This window comes from Pseudopodoces humilis, chromosome 2, assembly GCF_049639895.1.
Source record: "Pseudopodoces humilis isolate 2021_Gansu_Grassland_sample_001 chromosome 2, ASM4963989v1, whole genome shotgun sequence".
NCBI lineage: Eukaryota > Metazoa > Chordata > Aves > Passeriformes > Paridae > Pseudopodoces > Pseudopodoces humilis.
In genome coordinates, this window is record NC_142201.1 from 89914056 (window position 1) to 89927091 (window position 13036).

The 13036-nt window shown below is 38.2% G+C and overlaps 1 protein-coding gene across 2 annotated transcripts in view; it reads left to right on the forward strand.

The window, feature by feature from the left end:
• The window catches only part of GSK3B (glycogen synthase kinase 3 beta), a 149162-nt gene that overhangs the window by 54601 nt on the left and 81525 nt on the right, over positions 1-13036 (forward strand). For both annotated transcript variants that reach the window (XM_088068506.1, XM_005523884.3), the window contains exon 2: positions 801-994. In XM_088068506.1, the coding sequence (XP_087924632.1) occupies positions 801-994 (194 nt within the window). The remainder of the gene's footprint in view (positions 1-800; positions 995-13036) is intronic.

A 13036-nucleotide genomic window follows, 5' to 3' on the forward strand; every position in this document is an offset into this window, starting at 1 on the left:
GCCTGTGAAACCCACAGCTGCTGTATCTGTGCCAAAGCACATTCACCTGTGCAGCTTCCACTGCAATCTTGCATCCTGAGCACTGTCCCTGGCTGTGTTCTGGTTCATGTTGAGATACCAGCTAAGTGCCTGCTGTTGTCATCCTTCTCCCTCTTCTTACCCTGCCCCAACAAGTGCCTCCCTTCTTTGCAAGGAAGTCCAGACATGGAAGAAGGAAGGAACAGGATTGTGTTATCTGATGCAGCCTAGGTTTCATTTCAGGTGCACACATCCAGGTTTGACAAAGGTTATGCTTCCTAGTACTACAAGCTGAAGCTTTACATGTGGGTAGGTTTGTAACAAACTTCAAGTGCTCCTGGTTTTTGTTGCCACATAAATGTCTGTGAAGGTCAGAGTGCTGATCTGAGCTCGTACGGGCAGTTTCGTTTCTTAAGTTATAGGAAAAAGCTTCATTTTGGTAATGCGAACAACACTGTGTTTAATATCACTTACTTGATAATCAGATGTAGGGATAAGTACTTGGCTTCTTTGTGCATTACCTTTGCCCAATTATTTGCTTCTGGAGAGCAAATTTTTGTTAGCAATAATCTAAATGAAAAATTGTCACCACTTAATATATATTGGTAAAAGACATGTTTAGTGTTTTCTTTGCATTTTGTCAGAGGTTTTCTGTTTCTCTCTCTAATATTGAAGTATATATGCTGATCTAAATCTTTGTCTTAACCCTCCTCTGTTTTAGTCTTTTTGGTCATCTTGTTTACACATGTATTTTGATTATTTGTGTATCTCTTGCTTTGCAGGAGACAAAGATGGCAGCAAGGTAACTACAGTAGTGGCAACTCCTGGACAAGGTCCGGACCGACCACAAGAAGTCAGCTACACAGACACCAAGGTGATTGGAAATGGATCTTTTGGTGTTGTGTATCAAGCCAAACTCTGTGATTCAGGAGAGCTTGTGGCCATTAAGAAAGTCCTGCAGGATAAAAGATTTAAGGTGAGCCTATGCATTATATTTTCATGAATGTTATCTCCTTTTCCATGTCTTTGATGGCAATGTTTTTGATTTTCTTTGATGGCAGTGTTTTTGATTTACTTAGTTTATTTTCATTGGAGCACATAAATACACATAAAAATTTTCGGGACTAAAGATTAAACAGATGGATTATGATAAAGCAGTAATTTAACTTGAAAATCAGTGAGTCACTATGATTATTTGTATTAGTGCAAATCAGGAAGCTAAAAAACCTGATTTGATGAGCTGTTTCCAGGTTGCAGACCAGATTTCTTGGACAGTGAGCTGTGGAAACAAGTAAAAAGCTTGTCTTAAGGGGACTTTTTTTAGCATAAACTCTTCTCCCATCATTAGTAATTAAACAGCTGGAAGGAACAGAAACCTTTGGGCTTTGTTCTTAGTTGCTGCACCTACAAAGTTGAAGGCTACGTTAGAGTAAATCAGAAATTGTGAAGGCCAAGCAAGAGATTAACTAATACTTAGCCCAGGGCAGTTTGGGCTGAAATCGCTTACTTCTCTTGTTTCCTGATGTATAAACGTGTTCTGTCCTGGTGGTTTTAATAGACTAGTGATTCTTTATTCTAAGCTAGTAGCCCTCCAAAGAGCAGTCTTTTTACCTAGTGATTTTCAAACCAAATACAAGTTAAGAACCATAAGCCATCTCATCACTTCTTTTAGTCCTCAGCTTGGTACTTAATGTACTTGGCTGCTTTCCCTTATAGTCAAGTGGCCTGCAGATCATCCTGTGCAAGCAGTACATGATAGCAGAGGTAGTGGTTTTAGCATTTCTTGTTTTCACAGTAAGACCTCATGCACAGCTAGTTTGACTGGTAATATTTGTAATTTGTGTCCTATATTCGTAGCAAAAACATTGTTTTGAAGTGTTTTGAAGGAATTAGTGTCTGTCCTCTCCTTGAATCTACAAATTATATGCTATCATCACCACAGGCGTCAGCATATCACAGATGCATTAGATGAAAAATGGGTACGATACATTTAAATTGAAGTAATGAAGGTTTGTTTACTTCTAATTGAGGAAGGCATATAAAGTTCTTACATAGTTCTTACATCTGAGTTATTTCTGGACTGTATTATGGGTTGAAGGTAATTAGTACTTGGGAAGCATGCAATATGATGTAAGAGTGCCTTATTTTAGGAGAATAAAGAAGAGGTAAAACAGAAAAGGAAAAACAAATTCTAAACCTAGTACTTAGAAGGAGCTTTTTGTTCTCTTCCCTTTGCATAGGTTTTAGGGGGAGGGTCAGGATATTTCCTATACCCTGTCATGCTTGGTAGATGTCAGCTAGGACTTTTGACAAGAATCTTTGTTTTAGTCTCGTAACTCTGGGGTTTTGCAGTGTGTAAAATGAAAACTTGGCCAAGCATTTTAGATCCTGACCATCAGATGTTAATAGCTGGTGACATCTAACTTTTTTTATTAATGAGTCTCTCTTGGGAATCTAGAGTTAGATGTTGGTCTTTGATTGTTTTTTGTTTTGGAAGTTGGTTCAGTGACATTTTGTTATCTGACTATATCTTTCTATTTTGGAGTGTTTCTTTAAGTGATTAAAAAAAAAATTACATCTCTTGAATATTAACCCTTTCTTTGTTAAAGCAAAACAGCTAAACTGAAAAGCTAAGTAGGGTGTTTCCAGTTTGGACTCTGAATTGTCTACATGTGATAATACAAGCTGAGAACATCCAATACCTGCAGGCTTTAATATCCCTAAATCAGGTGTTTGGGTTGACTTAACCAGTTAATAGTTAAGTCCATGTGTAGATCTGCAGATAGATAGCATTAATTTAAAAATACTTTTTTAAACTTCATAATTTGTATGGGTCACATCTGCCTGCACTAGTACCCAAGTTCTGCATTTTTTCATATTCTTATTCCAGACTTTTATCCCAACTATACAGCGTCATCTACCTTTGGTCTAAGCTCCCTAGTTTTTCCCATCATTTGTCAGTTTAGCCACCCCCACCCCCTCCATTTTTTTCACCTTCTGATGTAGAAGTGTATGTTATGTTGGCAGGAGGTATAAATTCTTGCAGGTTGAATAGGAGCCTCTGCCTGGACAGATTTGGAAGCTAGACAGTTGTATCTTATATAAAGAATAGCATACAATTACTTCAGGGTATGCTACTCTTTAGGAATGCCTGATATAGGCAGTAAATGCTGGACCACATAATTTACCAGTTAAAGAGAGAACTCTGAAAGTCTGTTGGCTGGATGGTTTGAGTGCAGTGCAGGAGCAGACCAGCTCTTGTGTTCAGAGAGCTGAGCTGTGGGTACAGCTCAGCTGGGCTGTTGCCATCCGTGCTCAGCTGCCCGAGTTCAGAGGCAAGGCTTGGTCAGTGGAGCTCCTTAATAGAAATCTGCTACTCCCCTCTCATTAATGCATACTTCCACTTCAGCAATGATTGAGGGAAAAAAGCCAACCTTACTGTAGGTAGCCAAAGGTGGTGGTAGCTTGTTTGATTTATTGTCATCACTTTCTGAGGGAAGAGAGGAGGGGGCACTTTAGAAGTACCAGTCTGCACTGATCCCAGTGGTGGACAAGCAGCAAGAGGAAGGCAATGTATGAAAGTTGCTTCCTGATATTTGAATCATGAATAAAATTTTCAGCTGTATGCTTCTGGCTGGTGCCTACTTTATCCCTGTGCTTGTCTATCGTGATGTATTTATCTTGGTACATGCAGTATAATTCCTTAGTCATGATTTCTTCAAAAAAATGCTTTGAGAAGAGCCAGCAGATAGTCTTGAAACTGAAAGGGCGTGATTCAGAAACTTTAGGAAGTCCCAAGAGAGTGTAACTTCTAGGCTCTTACTGCATTTTGTGAATGTGGAGCGCAGTTATGGTGTAGGTCTGGAATATGTACCTCAGTTGCTTATTTTAGATCTCTGCCAGGAAGCTGAGATGCTTTTGTCCAAGTTTAAAGCTAGCTTGAAAGCTGGAATTACCAGAGGGGGGGTTGCCTTTTTTTCTTTCTTCTTTTTCTGCTACTATGACAAGTCAGCCTCCCAGCATTCATCCGGACCAGAAAGAAGTTGAGTGTTAAATTGGTGCTGAATAGTTGAATCTTATAGTTTCTGTGATGGTAAAGATAGTTTGCAATGCTGCTTCTTTCTACTCCCTCGTTGCAGTTCAGTAGTTCTTCAGTTTGACATTGCAGTTCCTGCATGGCACTGTTTTAAACAGGGTCTCTGAATTGTTCTGGATTTTAGAATGTGTGTGTCTAGAGTTCATTATTGGTATGAATAGTTGAAGGGAATAAATGAAATACCACCTAGAAATTGATGCTTTATTTCAGATTGTAGTTCTGTCTTCAGTAAGCTAGTTTTCCATACTAAGTGTGAGGAATTAAATAATGTAATTTTGGGCAATTACCTTATACTTGAATGAGTAGTTCACAAACTACGTGCTGTTTGTTATTAATCTGTGAAACAATTTAATTTGTTAAATTAATTAAAGGTTAAGGAAGGTTATATTTTTGGGATGGTAGGTTTTTGATTTATTTTTTTTTTCAGTTAGAAGCTAAACAAGGGTGAGAGGGATGTTTCTCTTTGAAAAACAGTATAAGTCAGCTGTTCACAAACTTTGGGACCAAAATGCTTGGAAATGGCAAAATTTCCAAAAGACAATGAATGACCTGGCTTTCACAGATCTATACTGTGTTTCTGTTTCCATCCCACAAGTGCATAATAATAGGTTCAAATTGGGCAAAGCATTAATAGGTGCCGTTAAAAGATTCATAGTATTTTCAATTATTTTCATCCATGTGTCTGTGCAGGCCCTCAAGTGACACAGCTTAATTGTGATGCCTGAAAAGAAAATACTGGTAGCATAAAAATTCTTGCACTGCTTTTGTTAGCATTTTCACTGGAATATTCTTTAGCTTACAAGTCTGTCACGTTGCTGTCTAATCGTGCAAAAACCAATAATAAACAAAGAGGCATGTTAGCATAAATAGTTATTTTTTGCTATTTCTGTTATTCCATTAAGGTTTTTAAGAAATCCTAATGGAATGAATGTGTGAACTGCTAGAAATATTTCACAGCTGACTGAGAATAAGTAGTTAAATTTCTCGTATCTGAATTGCAGTACTTGATGTTTCTGCTTTTAGCATTGGGCTGTTGAAATCTAAATGATGAGGAGTGTTTGTACTCCTCCTGCACCTTTTCAAACAGTCTAGATTGAGCATCACGTTTCTTGTTAATGGTTCACACAGACATAAAGTGTGCAGCAAAAGAAAGCCAAATTCTGTAATGGGAACCATTCATGCCATCCAGTCTGTCAAATCATTCAGGGACTGCCTTGGTTTAGCCATCCAACCGTGTGTGCCCTTGGCTTAGTTGCCTGAATTATTTAAATAGGCAGATCTTCTGGAGTGTGAGAGGATGTCAAACTAGGGCCCTGATGGTCCATAAATGTGAAGCACTGCAGTGCTAAAGCTGAGGCCACTGAATAGTAGGCAGTGCTCTTTCCTGTTTTTAGTTATGGAAGGAATAGGTGTTGTGAGCATTTGCATGTTTATTGTTTCTTTGTTTTGGTTTGTTGGTTTTTTGGTTTTGTTTTTAATACGTAAAGTCATAGTGTTAATTTGAGCCTTAAAGCCCAATAAAGCAGCAGGATGGAAGAATAAGTCTGTGTTGAGGTTCTGGTTTCTTTCTTTCTCTGCTGGTGTGTGTACTTTTCTGAGCTGTTTGAAATGCTTCTGAAAGCAACAACTTTCCTTCAGTTCCTGCCTCAGATATATCAAGCAGCTAAGTATAAAAAGAACCTTTTCAAAGTAGCCCATATCCGCTGTTTGTGTTAACTTATTTGCAGCAGTTCTGATCATAGCAGCTCATATGAAAAATGTAAAACCACAAGGAAGAATTTCCATTGAAAAATAACTAGGTGTTTAGGTTTTTAAGTTCTGTTAACCTCTCAAGAGACTCTTCCGTTTAAAGCATTCCGAAATCTAGAGCTGACCCAGTTTTTTTGTAATAGGTTTTATCTCTTCTCATGGTTGAAGGTATAATTCTGTAAATATGCATGTGAAAAGTGAACTTGTTGATTAATGATTTGCATCTTTTGCTCTCAGAATCTCAGTGGTTAACAGACCACTGTGAGAATATGACAAATTGGATTGAATTAGTTCCACTTTTGCTGACTTCCCCCAAGCTTGTTTCTTAGCTCTTGGTTATCTATGGCCAGTAAAGATACAACAGATAGTAGCATTATACTGGAAAACAAGGCTCTATTTTCAGGCAGCTTCAATCTGTTCAGGCCATTGTTGGTGTATCTGAGGTGTTTTGAGGAGGGATGTGCCCAAGTTACTTGTTTTAACTCTTCTTTCAGTCAGGTTATCCAAGTTTTGTTTTGCAGTCTGTAAACTCAGGCTATGGGTAGTCATGTCGATATACTGACAAGCAGACAGGAGTTTGACACCCAGCCTCTTGATATGTGTTGGGGAACCCAGTTGTAAAGCTTTAAGGGAAGTGGTACCACTGTCTCTTCTGTGCAGGTTTGATTTCCCTTTGCCAGGTTCAGACAAGATGCGTGCATCATCTTGCTTTTTAATGTTTTAGCAGATCCATCTTGCAGACTCCTATTTCTGTGTGTCATTGCTTTGTCATGAGAACGTTAAGAGTACAGTTGAAGAGAAGCCATTGTATCTGCTAACTACTGGATAACTCATAGAAGCCTTGACTTCCTTTGTACGTGCCTGAGTTGTGGACCCTTTCCTTCAAGCACGCAAACAGATATCGAAGTCACAGAAAAGACTCCAAGATTGATCCCAACCTTGTACTGATCACCACCTTGTCAACTAGACCATGGCACTAAGAGCCACATCCAGTTGTTTCCTGAACACCTCCAGGGATGATGACTTCACCACCTCCCTGGGTAGTCCATTCCAAAGTTTAATAACCGTTCTGAGAAGAAATTTCTCCTGATGTTCAGCCTGAAGTTATCACAGAGGTTCTGAGTGAATGCTATCTTCATCTTAAGTCAATATTTAAAGTCTTGAATACAGTGTGGAGGTTGGATTTGCTCTGATGTATTTGTGATTATCTTTCACTGTGGCCTCTCGTTATCTGCACAGGTTTCCTCTGAACTAAGGACTGAACTTCCTTTTTTAATTTAATCTGTGTGTGAGTTAGCTGAGTTCTCTCATATCTACATCTAAGGATCATTGAATATTCAAACATTAATCTCTAAGGCCTTGTCTTAGAAGAATGCCTTTATTTACTGTATCTCAGTTGATTTGGAAGCACCCATGGGATAAAAAGTCACAAAGGAAAAACATGGTGATGAGAATTAGTAACATTTAAGCACCTTTCTTTTAAGTCTTTGAGGACTTGCACATCATAGTTACTTTGAAGATCTGAGGAATAGTGAATCACTGTTCATAACACTACCATGGAGGTGTTACTCTCTAAAGGATGCCTTAATTTTATTGTTTAATAGCTAGAAAGAGCACCCAGAACAATAGATCTGTCTTCTGACTAATGAGATGGGTTTGTGTTTGTATCACAAGTGGGGATAGAAGGCTGAAAATATTTTTCAGTGACTTCAGCAAATACTGTGAACATTTGTAAAACCAGCAGTAGAAAGATAATTGAGCCTGATCAAAATTGCCCTTTTACTCCTAGCTGTCCTCATCTAAGGGAATACAGTCCCTCTTTAAGACTGAGGTTATCATATAAGATTTCCAGAATGGGAGATGTCTGGGCATGTGTTCAGGTTGTTATTCCATCTTCTAAACAGCTGGAGGGCTACATTTGCTTTCAGAGAGGTTTTTTCTAATCTATGCTTTAGCTCTTGTATAGAGGCCAGATTTGTAGCTCTGGTCCAACTTAGTTTAGCCAGATTATCAGAGACATTTACCAAGATAAATAGCTTTTCTTACAGCAGTACTTGATCTGGCTGTCTCCTGGAAGTTTATTGGAGCCAATTCTGTCATTTGGCTGTAATTGCAGTTGCAGTGCCTGTCTGTTCTCAGCAACCAAAAAGGCTGGGTAGAGATCTGAATTCTCACTCACAGCCATGTATTTCATTACATTTTCCAATTTTCTCAAACTTTCCTAATGGATAAAAAGTCTGTTTACCCTTGCATTTGACAATCTTTGAAGAAAGCAGTGTACTGTTCATTGTATCAGCTGTAACCTCCCTGGACGTACTTCAGTGGCCTAGAAGATCTAAGAGCTCTAAGAATCATATTTCTAACTTTGTATTATTTTAAAGTCTGTATAACAAAATTATTTGTAGTTCTGGCTGCTCCCGGAGATGTTTTCAAATCTAACAACTGAATTGGATGCATAATAGCTGTTCGTGCAAAAGAAGTCTTCAGTTTGGCACATGAGATGAAATAGTGTGTACTATAAGCACTGATTTCAGTTTTCTCCTTTTTAGCTAGAGAGTTGGACTGATAATTAATGTCCAGGGAATGCAGTGTCATCCAGCTACAGTTGGTCTAGGATAGAGGAGGTAATGCTCTTCATCTGCAGACGTGGCTTTGTGCATGTTTAGAAATGTGTTTCCACATGTTGCCATGTGGAAACCCACACGTTAGTAGGGATATAGGGCCCTAGGAATTTGTTCTTTGTAAAGGGAGGAGTCAAAAGAGCTCTTGAGGGCTTTTCTGCTCCTAACCCATGGATATTTGCCTGAGGCCTTTTATAGATCCATGCCACAGTTTAAGTGGTGCATTTATTTTGGATTTTGAGCTTTTCTATTTCCATGAGTTTTTCTGTGGTACTCCCTAGACTATGACCAAGATGGGACTTTAAAACAAGATACCTGTTTTGTCAGTTTTCTCTCTTCTTTCTCACTTCTAGTGTATAACTTGAGACTAAAACTTGTCTGTCCTATGTGTATTTACTGACCAACAAAATGAACCGGAAGATACATTACATTCATAAAAAGTTTTTTGCCCTACTAGTCCAGATAACTCATACAGGTTCTTCAATAATGCTTTGGTGTATTTCCTGTTGTCTCTTAGGTCTTCTAAAGGAAGTGAGTTCATATGTCAGATTTTCACAAAATACATACATTTATATATAGTCTATGAAATATATATTCTGTATATATACATTCCTAAATTAGGTGGAGACTGTTTTGAGAGACAGAGGTTAAATGGATGCTATTCTGAAATAATGGCATTCAGAGTGGAGAGTGCAGTTGAAAAGAGTTCCAAACCCATCAAGGTATGGAAATGCATCATTTAAAGCACATGAATAGCTGTAACTCTGCCACATACTGCAGCATATTATAACTGTAAGAGTGTACTTGGATGTTGCAGAATTCCTGATTGTGGTCAAATTAAGTTCCATTTTGAAAGATAATTTCCTTTCCTTTGTTTTTTTAACATTGCTATTGCTGCCTCTTAAGTGCCTGAGAAGGATTGACTCAGAAAAACAGTAACCCTGCATATGCAGTAGGGATAAACTCTATTTTATATTAATAAATCAGTTTTATGTCTGGGTCACACCTGCTACTCAGAGGGAGCCTTGATTATGGCATGGATTTGTAGGTCTGTGTAAGAAAGGTAAAAATTTGTTTTAATGTTCTTCATTTTGTAGTGTTCTATGGAGAGATCTTTGGTTGCCTTTCAGGATCGCTACCATGGAGACTCTATATCTTGGCATTTCTGAGACTGGCAGATTACAGGCTGGTAGAGTAGATTTGGGTTTTCTCATTCTTACCTAAAAATAAAGTATTTAGTGGGTGATAGTCTTGGTGTGGCAGTGGAGAAGACTTTCTAAGTGTGCAACCAGTGCAAGTGGATAATGAAGGGCAGTGTTTGTTTTGTGAATGGAGCCTGAATTTGGTAATTTAAAAAGTCACAGTAAAATTCCTGAAGTCCTTCTGGAGCGCAGGGATTTAGTAGTCTACTGTGTATGAGACTGTATATAAAATCTAAGCTACTTTTATCTTTTTTCATCTTGGAGTAGGAGCTGAGATGATTAGGCAGAGAGCAGGCTTATCTAATGCTCTTGAGATTTTGGTAATGCTGCTGCTATAGAAAGCTTGGGCATTAATGCAGGTGTTGAGCAGAAATGGTGTCCCAGGAGGAGCCTTCCACACCTATCTCCTAGTTAGGGAAAAAAGTATTGTGTAGAGTATAAATAGAAGATCGGCTTGATGGGATAAAAATGGTGCTTTTGAGACTACTTGGATGCTTGGTGCATGCAGATACTTTTTGGAAGTCCCACTGGCTAGACTTGCTTGGCTACAGAATATTTAGCATAAACAGTTTTTATATCTAGCAACATTACCTACCTGTGGCTCTCAATTGCTTACTAAATACTTACTTGATTAAATTATCTTTGATGCAACATTCCAGTTGTGGAGCATGATTGGAATATATCATTAAATAATTTGTCTTCAGTTTTTACCAGGGAACACTGAGGTTTTTTGTCTTTAAAAGGGATGGCTGCTAAATCAGGCAGTTCAAAACTCTTGTTTTTAACTTGGTATTTGTTATTCAAATATCCTGCTGTGGCAGCTATTACACTTGACAGAAAAGAAGGGATAACCTATAAAATGCTAGTCATGGAAGGACAGAAGAGATCCACCTGCTGCTCCATGGAGGCTTTCTGAAGCAAAGAAAAGGGACAGATCTTCTCATTTATGTGTCACCAAGACCAGCTGTGCCCTACCCTCCGGCACTGTGCTGTAGTTCAGCCCTTTTGGCTTTGTTTAAAACCTTTTAATTGAGCTGTAATTGAGGTTTATTTTATTTGTGACACTTCCTTGAAGAGGATTAACTCAAAGTTAGCAAACAAAATGAGGATGGTTTAGGTAAATGTGAAAATGGGAATAATTTTTGTTTTCCAGTTGTTTTCTTGAGTAGACCTGACACTTCCTAAGCAAATGGCATGTTCCTTCTGGGAAGTGTTCAAAACTTTGAGAGCCATGTAATGGGTAATTGTTTTCTTTGCTGCTAAAGGCAACATGTGCACCACCCATTGCTTCTTGGAAAAGTAGTACCAAGACATGGGAAAATAATAAAAAGAAGCTGTTTTACATATTTTGTCAAGCATCTTGAGAAGCAGTTCTGACTATTGGGCATATTCTAAAATTAGCAATGCTGCCATTTTTTTCATGTGACTTAGATACTTCCTGGTCCCTCCTGACTGAGAAGGTGAGATGTTTGTGACCATCAGAGTTATTTCAGGCCTACACAATACAAAGAATTCCTCTTCTACTAATTTGTGCGTTTTTGAAGAGAGCTTGTTTGGGCTTTTTGTTCTGCTTTGTTTTTTCCATTACATTTTCTGCCTGCTTTATGCAGTGAAATATGGCCTATTTGGAACACTGGGATATTAAATTTGAAGGATAATGTAGACTGAGGTTTTGTTGGATGACCTAGACTCTCCTGTATGATCTATCACAAGAAATGAAAGTGAATCTGATCTTTATTTGAGTGGTTTTATAAGAGTTGTATTGTAGAGTTGTACCAAAATAAGAAATATTTCTGGAAAGGTTACAAGAAACTTATTCTATTAAGGAACATTCTAATTACAGTCCTTGATGCCTTGGCATGGTGTTGATACTTATTTTAAAATACGAGTGATGTCAAAGAAGTGGTCGTTGAGCATTTGTAATGTTTTTTTTGGCCAGGAGCAAAGAAGGGACTCACTCTTCTTTAAGGTGAAAATGTGAGGTGTGATGTTTATCATATTTTTAAATACACATTACAGACTTTCAACTAAGGAGAAGGCAGTCTACTTTCTTCAGGGTGGGTTTTTGTTTATGTAGTGCTTAATATAGTGAACTGAGATGAGTAATGGAGGCTCTTATATGTGTCATGATGCAAATAAGCAGACTACAGACATCTATATTCTCTAGTTCTTCTAAGATTTGAAGCCAGGTCTAATTGTTACAAGCCCAACAAAGGTGCTCATTTCACATCTTCATTTGTGCTGTTCCTTTGAAAGCCCAGCCATGGTGATTAGATTGCTTAGGTCCTCAGCTAACCAGTCAAAATACAAACATCCAGTATGAATCACTGAAGCATAATAATGCATGTGGAAAACAACAGCTGGATCTAATTTCAGGGTTTTTTTAATTTCAAAAATCACCCTGTCACAAAAAGCTCCTTGTTTTCTCTCCTGAGCTTTATCAAGTGATGAAGACAGAATCTAAAACTTGATGTCTTTTAAAGATTCATCCTCTTCTTTTTTTTCATTCAAAATTTGTCCAAGGATCTGCTTATCAGACTTGAGTTTGCAGGCCCTTTCACGTTCATCTTCCTTTAATCTCAGCAGGCACATTGAGTCATGAAGGTTGTATCAGGTTTTTTGGGCTTGAACACAGGCATCTCATTTATACCAGATGAGTTTATCCGTGCAGGCATGTTGATTGATTATAAATGAAATAATTTGTTGCAGGCTGCTTAGTCCCTGAAGTGGGACATTGCAACATATCCGGGTGTTGCAGTGAGACACGAATACTACTGCTGTGCTGTCCACCAGTTGCGCTGCTCTGGCTGTGAGTGGGCAGAGGAGGGTTTTTTACTTTCTTTTATTTTTTCCTTTTTAGAATAAAACTTCATAGGGGATGTTGACATTGCCTGTGAGCACTTTAGTAGAAAATTCAGGTTTGCTGTTAAATAATAGAGGAACCTTTAAAAAGATGTGTTGCTGACTACCATGGGAATTAGTACTAAGTGTGCATGTGTGGAAATGAGGACATAGCAGTTTGTTACTCCAAAATGTAGTACATGGGCTAGAGAACCATTAGAAAGATTGAGTATCTTATGAGGATGGACTTTGTTTTCTGGTGCTGAGCAACTTGCTAAGCACTTTTCAGATGAAGTCTGGCAGATGTAACAGGATGTAGAGCAGGAGAACTAAGGTGAGCATGGATTTCTGAAGAATGCCTAAAAATGAGGATAATACTTCTTTTCTTTGTAGTGCTCTGTTGAACATATTTTATAAATAGTGAGCAATTCTGAGTTATAAAATTAGAAGGTGGTAACAGGTTATAACAACAGATAATAATCTTTAGTTGAGGCATTGTATTACAACGT